At 33.6% G+C, this 15,263-nt stretch overlaps 1 protein-coding gene across 2 annotated transcripts; it reads right to left on the reverse strand.

Moving 5' to 3' along the window:
- Positions 1-2,105: 2,105 nt before the first annotated feature.
- On the reverse strand, positions 2,106-12,582 carry LOC141591751 (beta-amyrin synthase-like). 2 transcript variants are annotated; one of them, XM_074412193.1, is made up of 18 exons: positions 12,558-12,582; positions 11,968-12,180; positions 8,563-8,754; positions 8,385-8,474; positions 7,663-7,860; positions 7,478-7,562; positions 7,174-7,340; positions 6,895-7,086; positions 6,694-6,807; positions 6,445-6,567; positions 5,682-5,804; positions 5,484-5,582; positions 5,332-5,388; positions 4,095-4,141; positions 3,677-3,998; positions 3,232-3,309; positions 2,850-2,933; positions 2,106-2,385 (listed from the first exon to the last, which is right to left on the reverse strand). In XM_074412193.1, the coding sequence occupies exons 1-18, from the start codon at positions 12,564-12,566 to the stop codon at positions 2,269-2,271; spliced, it is 2,310 nt and encodes a 769-aa protein (XP_074268294.1). In that variant the 5' UTR covers positions 12,567-12,582; the 3' UTR covers positions 2,106-2,268. The 2 variants fall into 2 exon arrangements, with proteins under 2 accessions (XP_074268294.1, XP_074268295.1); XM_074412194.1 differs by having other exon boundaries at positions 12,547-12,582.
- Between the last annotated feature and the right edge of the window lie 2,681 nt (positions 12,583-15,263).

Genomic DNA, 15,263 nt, shown 5'->3' on the forward strand with positions numbered 1-15,263 from the left:
TAAGAAGACTAATTATGAAGCTATAATAATTGAAAATAAAAATGTTAGTTACTATAAACTTTTATGAGTTAGTGGAATCAAAACTTAAAATAATATATAATATACTATTAATATCAACTCAAACACTATAACAACAATATCTTCAAGAAAATGCCTACTTTATTATACCCACTCACCATTTATAAAATATGTTTCACCGTTTTTAAAACTGTAATTTAATTTAATAATACTTCCCTCATTCTACTATTGTTTTCCTACTTTCTACTTTAAAAAGATTAAGGAAATAGATGTAAAATTACTACTCTACCCCTTTAGTTGTGAAGAATGGATGTGAGAATGTCATTATGATAAAGGGAGTGATAGGTAAAAGATTAAAAGTGATAGTGGTACTCCACTCATTTTCGCATAACAAGTTTAGAAAGAAGACAATTTGGAATAAATTTGGGAAAAAGAGGACAATAAAAGTGTAATGGAGGGAGTATCAAGAAAGACATAGATAGGGTTGACGAGTGTTTGTGGGCGGGCTTCAAGAGTGTTGACAAGAGACCAAGAAGAGCAATGAAAATGAGTGGAAAAAGCCACCGCATGTCAAAAGGATCTAACACTAAGTTGACTAAAGCCACGAAATAATTATAGAGAAAGATCGTAGTAAATCAAGACGACCTGGGGTTATTAAGGTTTCAAAAAATCCCAAACATTATGAAGTGAAAGACAATCTCATATAATGTGGATGGTGATCTTAGAATGATGGTGACACATGCCATAAGAAGGCGACATAGCAGGCAAAGCCCCATAGTAGAGGGTAGCATTATGTGGGAGTAAACCCCACCAAGCAAGCCACAAGAAAAGTGAAATAAGTGAAATACGGTGCAAAGTGCGAGTATATCATAACCATTTAAGTTGACCAAGAATAGAAAGGTAAGGTGACCTAAACCTGGCAAACACGTCAATTGGGCCAGGTTAGGTTAGTTTGGGTCCGGATTTGATATAATTTGAGCAGGATCCGGTCGAGTCGGGCCATTTTGGATTTAGGTTATCTCCGAGTAAGTTGTTTTCAAGTTATTTGAGGATATCGCTCAGTTTGTGATAATAAACATTCATGTTAGGTAAGTGTAGACACCGAAATTTTATATTTTGGTATCTATTTAGTTTATAATATCTTTAGTATTTTAGAGATAATTATCAGAAAATAATGTGATAATATCTTAGAATATTCTAGAATATGCCGTCTTGCCCTCCAAGCCACCCTACTATATATACAACTTCATCTTTAGGGTTTAGAGGAGAGCATGGATTAAGTCTCAAACGACCCATGTTTTCTCCCTACGAGATTAAGTCGATAAGACCCTCGTAGAAACTATCAAAACCCCAAACCTTAGAGATGGAATCAAGAGATCTACGGAAGTTGTAACCTTCAATCTTTCAATAATAAAACACTTGTTTTCCGTATTATTTTTGTACCTCTTTATTTATTATTGCAGGTTCGTAAATTTTATGGTTTGATAAGCTCTAGGTAAGTTGGGTAAATAATGTTGGGGTCAACTTTGGTTTCGGGAACCTGGTTTGCGTCCTCAATTCGGATGCGTAGGGTTGAGCCCGGGTTATTTATTTGGTCTGAGTTATTCAGATCGGGTCAATTTTGCCATGTCAAAAGATTAGGGTACGTAAGAGCGCTCTTTAGAATAAGAGAGGCATAACGAGAAACTTTTAAACGAAAACCTAATATAACAGAGTCAAAACGGGGTTAGGAAAATGAGTAACAAGAATTTTTTATGATGAAAGAAATAGCACAAATTAAACTCATTGTCAGAAACGTTCCAAGGGTCCTTGACATCAACAAAGGACATCAAACACGTAACTGAGGTGGGGAGAAGAGGTAAAAAAAAGGCCTCAAAGAGGCATAAGAGTGTTGCATTTATATTAGCCATTTATCATACTTTAAATACAAATATCAAAAGAGAGAAGACGTGTACATACTTTAAATATAACGCATGCAATATTAAGTAATTAAAATATAACTGGATTGTCTTTTTTGTTTTGTTTTATCAAAATCTCTCAAACTACTATATAAAGGAAAAAAAATATGTTATCCAAGTGTCAATTAATTTAGTTAATAATAATGTTTAAGCAATTATGATCATTAATCAAATTATGAAGCATTATAATTGTTCCAGAGTGCCATGTACACAATAAAGGCTAAAACGAGCTTACACATCATACATTTAGTTAATTATTTTAAATTCGTGCAACGCACAGGCAACACACTAGTTAATAAGATTTCAAAAGAACATGATTCCTGTATTCAGCAATTGCCCACATTGGATAAATATTTCGGTACATGGGATAATGTAACATACAATTCTTCATGAACACCCCCGTAATTTCCTGTTTATGTCAATTAATTAGAATAATGTAAGTATCTACTACATAATAATAATAATAATAATAATAATAATAATAATAATAATAATAGTTAAAAAACTAGTTAAATTAGTGATTTTTGCTGTTTGGCCAAACTTTAAAAGTGTGTTTGTAATTAAAAAAGTAGTAGCTTGGGCAAACACTATAAATTAGAGAGTTTTAAAAGTATATTTGAAAAGTCAAAAACTGATATTCACCCCAAAAGTAGAAGTAGATATTTACTACTTCTACTTCTACTTTTCACATAAAGAACAAAAAAAAACAAACAAAAGTTGTATTAAAGTAATTAGGCCAAACATATAAATTTTATGAGAAACCGCTTTTACAAAAGTACGGCCAAACAACCAAAAGTTTTCAAAAAATAACTTGTGAATAAATTCTTTTTAAAAAGGAAAAACCAAGTAAGGCCAAACAACATCTTAATCTACCTGTTGAGGAAAATCGCCGTTTTCAAGTTGTGAGTTGATTAACAATTTTGCTGCACGGTGTAATGGAGTAGAATCCCTTTCCATCTGTAAGTAAATTCGAAATATAAAATTTACTCAAAATTCTCCCTAACCTAAATTAATAAAAAATGTAGCACGAGTATGATAATAATAACGGATTGTTTTACATGTGTTCTAGTGAGACACATTAAGAATTCAGATAAGTAAGGTTCTAATGATTATATCATGATAGATTAAATTTTGAAATCGTACTAATGAGATAATCATGAGAATCTTATATATCTTGTATAAATGTTGCACTCCTAGAATAAACGTAAGAAACTCCGTAACAATAAAACTACCATTGCATAAATGATTAATATACCTGTCTTGTATAAATGAGACTTATTAACGCCCATGCAGTTTGAGTTAAATTTGATGCTCCCTCAAGTGACACAAAGTCCTATATTTAATGAATCACAATTGACAATACATTGTTCAAGTTCTTCTGAAACAAAACATGATTGCACTACTGTAGGGGTTTAAGTTATACAATCCAAAATATAAATATATTTTCAATAAGTCTATTAAGATTTAAGATGATTATATTCGCCTTAAGATTAAAACGGGTCAAAAATCTACCATTTGTATAGATAAGACAAAACTTTTGCTAATATCTAAGCATTTTGTTTTTGTCTTATCTATGTAAATGATACGGAGTATGCTATTTGACTTGTTTTTCTAAACTTTGAGTTTTTTTGCGTATTCTGAAGGTAGCAGCGCTTGTGGGTTACCTTGTCATCCAAAAAAAAAGTGAAACGTAAGAGTACCTTTTTAGGGCATGATTCATAGCTCTCTCCCCAGCCACCATCCTCTTTTTGAGATGTAAGTAGAAAATCAACTCCCTTCCTAATAGCTTCACAGTTTGAGTATGATTTCCCAGCTGCTGTTAATCCTCCTAATGCGAACCATGTCCCGTATGTGAAGCATACTCCCCAATTTCCGTACCACGATCCATTAGGGTATTGAGTGTCCTCGAGGTATTCAGACGCTTTCTCGATAAAATTTTCGATTTCCTTCTTCCTATGGCTAGGGTATAATTTTTTGAACAGGACTAAAGCCTGAATTGCCGAGCCAGTACATTCCACATATCTAGATTAAGTACAATTTTATCACGTCAATGTCAATTTATATGTATGAAGTAATACTTACATGCAATACAGATGACTAGAAGTAAAAATCACTTACTCATGCTCGATGACAATGTCCGCGAAAAACTCGGTTGGGTTTAGAAGCTGAAGATTTCATTAGTGATCATGAAAAATTGTCAATTTCATGTATAAAAAGTAAAAACCAATTAATTAAGCTTTGTGACAACAACAACATCAGAGCCTTAATCCCAAAATGATTTGGGGTCGGCTGACATGAATCATCCTTTAGAACCATCCATAGATGAACGCACACCTCAAAAAGCGAATAGAAAAGGGAAAATGAAAAACAAAAGGGGGAGCGAAAATGTAATGGAAAGTCAAGGTAAACTTACAGGTTTTAAAATCGAATTTCAGATTTCTTTTATAAAAACTTAAAATTTAAATCGAGAGAAAAAATTAAAACGATTTTGAAAACCGAAATAGAATTAAGGATCCGGAATGCCTTAAAAGTAAACCAATTAACCTTTGTGACCTTCGACTAATTTTCGTTACTTTAAGATATATAACATGGGATCAGGTCGTTATATGTTGTACAACGTATATAAGTATTATAAATCGCAGTATGTTAACATATCGAAACGGATTATTGTATTGTATTCACTTGTGTTTACATACAGACTACAGCTATGTATATATACATCTCAATGCTTGAGTATTTACGGAAACGGAATAATCACAGCTATGTATAAAATACTCCTTCCATTTTTTAATATATGACGTTTTGCTTTTTCGAGGCAAGCCTTTGACTTTAATATTTACAAAAATATAATTGGTAAAAAATTATAAAAATTATACCATTAAATTCCTTATGAAAAATTCTTTCATATGAGTATACATATCACTATATTTAAACATATAATTTGAGAAATATTGAAGAGAGAAGTGTGTGTCTCGAAATGTGAGAAAGTCATATAAAGAAAAATAGAGGGAGTATGTACAATAGGAAAAGATCTCAAATTGCCTTATTTGAGATATATGAGCAACGGCTCTTTGGAGGAGCTGAGCAACGGCTATGGGTTTATTAATACAATTGGTCTCCCTTGTGACGGGTTACCATTTGTGACGGATAATTTGTGAGTAAAAATGGTAACAAAATGGGTTAGTGGAGAAAGGGGACCACATGAACAGTGTTGCAGAGAGAGAAAAAGTGGGTACTTTGTGAGGTAAAATGATATCCGTCACTTTGAAGTGACGGATAGTGCATGTCATGAGAATTTGTGTTATTAATAAGTATTTTGTGAAGTGGGAAAAAATTGTAGATGTTAATTAGTTACCTCCAACCATGCTTGTGCACCAGCTGGTTCCCAGGCAGATAATCCTCCATTTTCACTCTGCATTTTTATAAAAATTTAATTAAGGTAATTAAAAGATTAAATAAAATGCTTGTAAATTGCGTCAAGTCGTATGTGATCGAGGGAGTATGTACCTGAAGAGAAAGCAAGACGTTGACAGAATCATAGAGTAGTTCAGGATCCATCTTTTCTCCAACAATTTCCGGATTCATTGTTGATAATATTAAGCAACACTTCACAAATAACACAAAAATTAAATTAATCATGAATTAATAGACATGTTATTGAATAAGCTCCTAAATGCTAATGTTATGTTGTTAGTGTTGTTTTACCTTAAGTCCTTCAGCAGTACAGTCAGACACTTGCCACCCGTGATCTTGATCGGAGAAAGTCCATGATCCCTTTGATATGTGACGATGCATGCTCTTAAAATCGCCTGATGGATTGTCTTTCACCTACATTTTTCACATCAATTCATATTTGCCAATTGCCATGAATATATTAGATGCACCATCTCAACCAAAACCTTAAGGTGATGGTTGAGGCCCAACTATTATATTTATTCCTATTAGACCATCCCCAAGCAAGGTCAATTGCTAGGTCATGACCTTGCTTGGTCACACTAATCACCACTTAATTAAAAAATTATGGTGACCTTTGGAGAGAAGAGGTCAATTTGTGACCTTTGGTGGAGCAAATTGACCTACCTCATGACCTATATGTGACGATATATGATTGGTTGACAATATTAATAATTAATAAAAAAAATATATATGAAAAAGGTTATATAATGTGGAGAGATGTAATTGGTTGGAAAGTGAAAAATGATTGAGTTGATGACCTAGGTCGTGACCTTCTGCTTGGGAGGGTGAAAGTAGTTCAAGATAAATAAAGTGGGATTAAAAGTAAAACCAGGTCGCGACCTAATTAGCGCGACCTTTGCTTGGGGATGGTCTTACAATATTATGTTGTTTATATGCTTTTTCAACACGGGAGTAATTAAACCTGCATACGTCCAAACCCCCAAACGGCCTAACCGGCTATCACCGGGAGCCTTTAAAACACAAGGGTAACTAAGTGCAGGGAATATAATACCTGTGACTCTTTGATGAAAAAGTGGCCTTTTTTAAGAGCAGGTCCAATGTCGTCGAGACTTAGATTTGAAGCCAACAAAGCTTGGACGGCAAAACCACAGTCCCATTGCTGACTTCCAAAACTCTGCATATGCATCTCATATTGATCATGTTACTGTATTAACTTTTTTTTTTTTTTTTTTTTTTTTTTTTTTTTTTTGTGTGAAGAGAGCCATTCTAGACGATTAATCATCATTCGCGACTTAATTACCTGCATCTTAAGTCCATCCTCTGCAATCCATATATAATCGGGAACTCTAGCAAGATGTTTCTTGAAACAAATCCCATTTGGGTCTTCAACCCAACATGCTAACATACATAATACCTGCAATCATTAAATTTCGGACATGAGCACATGCATGACACCTTTAGAACGGTCTGTGCGTACTAGCAATAAAAATTGATTACGTACCTTCTCAACGCATCCAATGGTTATGTATCGACTGTTCTCATCTTCATAATGTATGTGATTCATGGTTACTTGTAACGCCCTTTCACGTACCAACTTGTTAAAAGGCCAACGCGTAAGCAGAGGCTCGGTAAAGATGTAAAGAGTATCCCACATTAAATCTTGAATCAACGGGTGAGGGTAGTAAAGATCCTCCTGCATCAATTGATTACATAAATTACCTTCACTAACAATGAGTCGGAATATCATTAGTGTTGAATGAAATCAATTGGTTTAACTTACAAGTGCACATAAATGACGAACTTTTTTCCACTTGATTTCCTCATAGGGTTCATCAAAGAGTTCCTCTCTAAGTTGCATGATGAGAGGTGTTATTGGACCGATGAACCTCTTCCCGTATAAGTACGACATTGGCATGTAAACCATTCGACAATAGCACCACATTTTTGCTGCACAATTTTTACAATAATTAAACAATCATGAGTCTTATATGAACGGTTTTATATGGTTTATTGATTCGTTTCACATGTATAAAATAAGAGTATACAATAACTCTTGAATGAGACCGTGTTATAGTAAAACCAACCTGGATACATGGGCATGAACGAAGGGAGAATCCAAAACTCAGGCGGCATTGGGTTGCTTCCGGACCAATCAAATAGACCAAGTATCTAAAAATACAAACATATGATATAGATCATGAGTATTGAGCCTACAAAAAATGTGCCATACGACATATGTAGTTGTGTAATACGATTATGCAAGACTTACACAAAGCCAAGTCTTTCCCCAAGAGGGAATGTGAGTAACGCTACCATGGTCAAGGATCCATTTACGAGCTCTAGGACAGGCATTGTCGTCTCCTTCATCAGGACCAACTCCTAGCATTCGCAAACATATGTAGTTGAGGGCGGTACAGAACATGGTGCTGTGACCTTCAATGTGCAATCCCCACCCGCCATCTTCATTCTGTTTATGGGGAAGATTAATGGTCAACAATCAGCTCATTTGTTCATGACACTTAAATCGTAATCCAGTGACAACAGGACCGATCACTACTCTAATGACAACGACTATTATTTGCCTTGAATAACCGCTTCATTTATACACAAACGTGTCAAGAAATTATCTCAACCAAAAGATTAAGCTGATGCAGGCCTCCTCAAACCTGTTGCTAATAATCCACTTTAGAATTGAGGGGGTAGTATTCGAACCCATGACCTTATGGTCACACTGGTTTTGATACCATGACAAGAAACCATTTTAACCAAAAGTGTTTAAGCTGATAGTTGGAGTCCCAAGATCAGCTTTATACTCTAACAACATGTAGTAAACCACTTAACCACATACCAAGAAGGCAAGACTAGCGATTATGAAGTATATAAAACTCGACCTGAAAACCCTAGCGATTATGAAGTATATAAAACCCGACCCGACCTAACCCGTTTATTAATTGCGACTTACAATTTAAAATGAAAGTAATAAAGACGAACCTGATGATAGTAAATGCTACGAAGAATTTCTTGGCGATGATGTATCGAAAAAACAAAGTTGAGATGTCCTGTAATGTACAGGCAAAAAACCTGCATGGCATATATATATTTACATTTATTATTCATTAGCTTGTCAACTTCCTAGTACAACTTGTAAAACACCGTTATTAAGACTAACCAAGGGAGGCAGGAAAAACTGTGGGCCGGCGATTTCAGCAGGCCAATGACCGTGGTCGGATTGCAGTGCGGTGAAGAGATTAACAGCCCTCTTAAGCGTCTTCGTGGCGGTTTCGTAGGTGATCTCCTCTTCATCTCCCAGTCCCACCTTCACTTGCGGTATAGTTTGCTTGAAGTTTTTCTCTCTTAAGAACTGCGCTTCACTAGCCGTGTATGAGTTTTTGTTATATATGTACAATAACAACAGTTACCGTTTAACATTAAAAACCGGTTGTCGGAGTCTGGTGGTGGTGGTGTGGTGGTAGTGAGGGGATGAGGGAGATTAGGCTTGAAGATGTAAAGCAAGAAGATGAAGATTATGGATTAGAATATGTAAACTAACATTGTTATGATGGAAAGTCTGCTAAAGGTATTTTGGAAAAGAAAAAGATAAATACACTATATGTAGAAACATAAAATGAGGGGTATTATGTGTAATCTGTCAAAGTTCCAGGGTACTAAATAAATCGACAAACTGAAAAAACTGCGCCTTTTTTAGATTCGCTTAACCGAGCCGTTTTGACTTTCGAAAAAGTGGTTCGGTTAACTTTGACATAGAAACGGTTCAGTTATTGTTCGCAATTTTAGAAACCGATTAATTGAGCTGAGCCGTTTTACTAGACATTAAGAAAAAAATAAAAATATTATATAAAAAAAAATTGTTCTTTCATTTACTTCCCCTTTGCATGACAATTAATGTGTCCTCCCTAGCCAATAAGAAGTCTTTATGACTATATTTAACTTATATTTACTTTTATATTTATTGCTTTTAAATAGTCATGAAAGCTTCTTATTGACTAGGGAGGACATATTAATTGTCCTCCCGGAGGACCTAAGAATTTTTCAAAATAAAATACTCTCAAATTGATTATACTCCCTCCTAAATTTAATTGTTGTTTTGTTTTTCTTTTTGGCACGGATATTAAGGCAACCAATAAAAACAAAATAAAACTAGGCAAGTATACAATTTTTTAGTTAAGAGAAATAATAATGCGAATAAATAGTGAATAAAGTATGCAGGTTGTCAAGTTGTCAACTGTATGAAATGGAGAAAACAATAAAAAAAAATGAAAAATGAATGAATAAAAATTTATGGAAAAAAAAAGAGGAAATAAAACAAAACTAAGCCCATAAAAGAAACAAGAAACAACATTGGACGGAGTATTTCCTATATACTAATAGAATAAAATTCTCTAAATTTTTTCTTTAAAAGACATCAAACTAAATAAGGAAACAAAATGATCGTTATCAAAAAAAAAAAAATAAGGAAACAAAAACACTTCTTTTTTTAAAATTATTAACATTTCATCAAAATATAATCTTTTAATCAAATAATAATATTTTCTTCAAAATCTAAATTATAATAATATTTTAATTAAAATAATATAATTTACTATAATTTATAAACTGGAAATTTCCAAATTTTTGTTATATATTATTATATATTAGAGGATGACTTGACACATTTTGTATAAAACCAAACATTGAACTGATATTATTAGCTTCGTAAAAAAAAATCATTAACATAATTTGAGAAAAATTATTATTTGTAATCATTAATTTTATGTTAAAGGAAAAAATTCATCAAATACAATTTATAATTTTACTAAATTCTCTTGATTAGTTCATATTTCATTTTTTTTCTCATATCGAAATACAATGAACTATATGACAAATAAATGATGTATCAATTTAAATATTTAAATAATAACTAAAAAATTAAACCTCAATATATACTGCAAATATGCGGGATCTACACTAGTTAAAGTTTATCTAGTTAACTTAATGGTTGGATATAAATGGATAATGGATAATGACAATTTAGTCAAATCACTAGAAAAAAATAAACGGAAAGAGTAAATTATCAATTACACCAGGTCAAAAGCACTTTTTTACATTTATTCCCACTTCAAATTTTTTTAATAAATTACACCCAAGTTAATAGCTCAGTTTATAAATTGCACCCAATATCGGATTCCGACCACATTTCCGTCAAATTTCAAATTTTTTTGTTTAAAACATTAAATTTATGACGATTTTGCCCTTGTTCTTTTATTAAATAGGTTACCTTTCTTATAATTTTTTTTTTCATACTCCAAACTAAGTAAACCCACCTTCTTCTCTTTTACTCTACTTTACCTCTCAAAAACACCATTAACGACCTTTATCAAAGCTGATGATTTCGATTAAATCCAGTACCCATCTTTTTTTCATGCGCCATTGATTACTAAATCACAGTGAACATCTACAAGTCCCACCAAACACACATATATACAACCAAATTATTAAAAACTAATACATTTGCCAAATAAATACCTCTAAATCACATGTTCTAGAAAATGGAGTTTGATTTTTACGGTTGCCATTGATTTCAATTATTATTCTCATGTTCTACAAAAAAAAAATTACAAAATAAAGTATAGCCACTACCCATTCTTGCCATTGATTACAAATCTACAAAGTGGAGGATACTTTTGATTTTTACGGTTTTTTGATGTGCAGATTCAATAAAGACGGGAATTAATAGAAAGAGGGGTACTTTCATTAAGGGAAAATAATTAGAAGTAAAATGGAGGAGATATTAATTAAGGTTGGATCAATGCTTATTGGTTTTAATTTGTGTATGGAGTATAGGTGTTTGGATTTTTTATTTATTTGGTAAGGAAAAAATGCTTGAAACCGGGGAAGGTTTCATGGTTATTGTTGTAATGGAGGAGGAGGAAGATGAAGTTGTAATGGAGGAGAAAGATGAAGCTCAAAGGTGGGACCCAGCCTGGCTTTGAGGGGAAATTGGGCTGAGAGGAGGAAATAGGGGAAGTAACTCAAAAGTCACACAAAATCACACTAATAGACTCCGAGGCAAAATTGTCATTTCATATTTTTTTTCGCTGGAAAATGGGGTTGGGTTCAATTTATAACCTGAGCTATTAATTTGGGTGTAATTTAAAAAAAAATTGACGTGGGAGTAAGTGTAAAAAAGTGGATTAAGCGTGAGTGTAATTGATAATTTATACAAACGGAAATTGGAAAACAATAATGTGTAGAATGAGTAGTAGTTAACCGTTAACCGAACTGCATATAACCGTTTAAGGAGGTCAACCAAACCGTTTAAAACAATTGAAACAGTACGGTTTAGATTCGGAGTTTGGCCAAATCAAACCGCGTCCGAACCAAATTAAATCACCGAACCGTTTTTCAACCTTCCTTAATCTCTACTTGCCCGGTGGGAAAAATATTGCTAACCAATGTGTATGCATTATTAATAATTACGAAATAAACTGAATGAGTTGTATGATCCTTGAGCCGTTGTTCAGACACTGACATAGATTCAACCTACAAAATGAGACAATGAAAGTGAAACACAAACCTGAAGACGCCATAGAAGATCACCACAAGGCTTAACTTCGAACCGGTTTCGATAAAAGTTAAGACGAGCTTCTTCAACTTGTTGAATAGCCTCAGGAGTACCATAATCAGGATCAAACTCCCATGTTTGACGTCCGACGAAGTTATTAGTACTCCATAAGTATGGATCATTTGCACCTTCTCCTATCTTTAACCTCCACATTATTAATAAATCCTAATATAATAAGCTTCACGGGAAACTAAATTCCTGAGTAAAAAACAGTGTGTTCTGAATTTAGGAATTTTGGTGTACTTTCAGATGAATATCTAGAGAAATGAGCCTAAATATATATAGATACTACTCCCTCCGTCTCAGTCAATTGTTATCTATTCCTTTCCACACAAAGACCAATACATGTGAAACAAACTAATAAAATAAAGAAAAAATTGTCCACTTGCATACACTAGCCACTTGTTCAATACTTGCCCAAAATAGAAATAGATAACAAATGAATGATACACCTCAAAATGGAAATAGATAACAATTCACCGGAAGGGAGGGAGTACTAGTTTTGGTGAAATAAAACTACGTTAAACTTACTTAAATCATACATTTTCCATTTATAATATATTTTTCTATGAGATTTTTTTAAATTACGATGAAATGTAAAATTTATCAACATATTATGAGACACATTCACTACTCCCCTGTTAATATTATTACTTTCACGAAATATCATCCCCACTAAACTAAAAGAATAAGATTTGCTCATAATTTTCCCGCTCAATTGATTGACAAATTTGGTGGGCCCACATTAAAATTATGACTTTTATTTCAGAAAAACCGGTTACCCGGATTAAAAGAGGTGCGGGTGAGGTTAAGTTAACACTACCATTATTCACGCTTAGTATACTTGTAGTATACTAATTTGTTCTTTTTTAAGTTAGTGGTTGGATTTGATAAGGTTTTAATTTTATTTGCTTTTTTTTTCTAAAATAAATTGTCCCCCCCCCTTTTTTTTTTTTTATAAAGTTAACTAATCCTTATTAATATGGGTTGTTCTTAATAAAAGATAAGGAGTAAGAATCAGTAATTCTAAATTTTTCAATTAAAAGTAAAAGAAAAAAGAATATAGGGGTAAATAGTATTTTTAATTGTTTGTAAATCGTCCTTCTAGATGTGTCGTATACTGTTTATATATGTTTCCGTTATAAGGTTAATATGCGCTTTATAATAATATAGTACTGACCCTATATTAGATTATGTTATTCCATAATAGTTAGCTACCATTACTTTTAATAATAAAAATAGGTTCACACAAAAATAACTTAATCTAAAAGTCCTTTGAATAGTAAACATTTTTTATTTTATAATTTTACTAACATTATAATCAGTACATTATAACATACTATTATAAATATAACTAATTTATGTAAAAAAAAATTAATTTTTACAAGCTCAATTAATTTAACCCTCAGAAACGCCGTACTTTAGCACGGGATCTCAACTAGTGTTAATACTATTACATTCACTACTCCTCATGTTATTGTTATTTCTTTGACTACTCGCCATATTTTTACGGTTATATTCATTCCCGTTAATTTTATAAAACTTATATTTACATAAATAATTTTTGTTCTTAAATCGAATTGTTAACTAAATTTTCATACTTTCATGTTCCTATTGTTACTTTTATTACATATATTGTGACTATTGTTACTTTCATTATTCCCGTCATCATTATCATTTCTTTCACTACTCCCGCATTTAATAATGTTAATTTCACTACACCCGTTGTTACTATTATTTTCACTACTTTCGCTGTTATTATTGTTTGTTGCTTTTATTATTCGTATGAGTGATTACTATCATTTTTGCTACATCCAATGTTACTGCAATTATTTTATCAAATTTAATTTTTAAATCAGCTGATTATCAAATTTTAAGAAATAAATAGATTATGGAATATTGTATCTTTTGAAACAATCCTGATGTATTTCTCTTTACATAGTTTTCACCAATGATCTCAACACCATCTCCATCCACCAACCCTATGATGGAACTAGCGACCTTGTCATAGGCGATGGATCCTCGTTCCCGATCACTCACACTGGTTCTTTTTTATATCTCACTTTCTCATCCTTCCCTTCGTTTCACTAATGTTTATGTGTTCCTATCATTTCACAAAAAACTACTTTCAATTTCGCAATTTTGTCGTGATAGTAATGCTATTGCGATTTTCTCACATGATTCCGTTTGTATAAAGGATAAAATCAATGGCACCATCCTCATCCAAGGACACAACCATGCCGGCACATATGAGTGGCAACCCCAACAGGCAACAACAATGCGCCCTCACAACCACCCGCACCAATGACGTCTCTTTCTCAAATTGCTCAACAACCGATTTAATTTTCGTATTTCTAAATTCCAATGTTGTAATTCTTGTTTAATTAATAAAAGCCACAAGTTACCATTTGTTGTTGGGATGAGTGACAAGGTTAATGTAATACCCCCATATTCAGAGGAGCCTTAACTAGGCCTTCCTTAGCATATAAGGGCGTTACCATCTCGGTTGCCCGAGGTAAGTGATCATAAAAAGTCGATAAAAGAACAATTATAGTTATATTACAAACGTTACAACCAACTTAACAGAATAAAGATACAACTCGTGAGCTACACACTATCTATATCAAAACTCGTGACAACTCCTCCCGCCAGGACTCCAGCTATCAACAACATCAACACCTGCTAAGACCGACTGCTCACCATAAGGGATCACGGCAGACACATAGAAACAACAAGACAACCACACAAGGTCAGTACTGAGATAAGACATGACAAAGCCAACAACATCTATCACACAACACAATCGGTCACACACACAATCATACCCACTCCAATCAATCTCCGTCACCGACTGTCCACTGGACCAGCCCTGCCAGTGGGGGACCGCAGCCGTATCCACCAAATCCCCGCTCATCATACCGAGCGATAACCCTGTCCCATTAATGTGCACATCCCCTCCCGTGGCGGGTTCTACGGAGGGCGAAACTAGAGCGTGAAGCCACTCCCGCAAGCGACTTCACTCAATCGAGGACGCACCTCGAGAACCAGAGACAAACAATCACAGATAGCTGCAACACACAACAACCAACAAACTGTATACACCGACCGACTACTGCATATACGCTGCCACACAAACACAACACCAATCCAACAACCACGACACGACAACCGGCACACTACACTATCCACAGAAACTGAGTAGGCGAACCTACCTTTAAGCAACTGCAACCACTCCATGCCAACATACG

The sequence above is a fragment of the Silene latifolia genome, chromosome 7, assembly GCF_048544455.1.
Source record: "Silene latifolia isolate original U9 population chromosome 7, ASM4854445v1, whole genome shotgun sequence".
NCBI lineage: Eukaryota > Viridiplantae > Streptophyta > Magnoliopsida > Caryophyllales > Caryophyllaceae > Silene > Silene latifolia.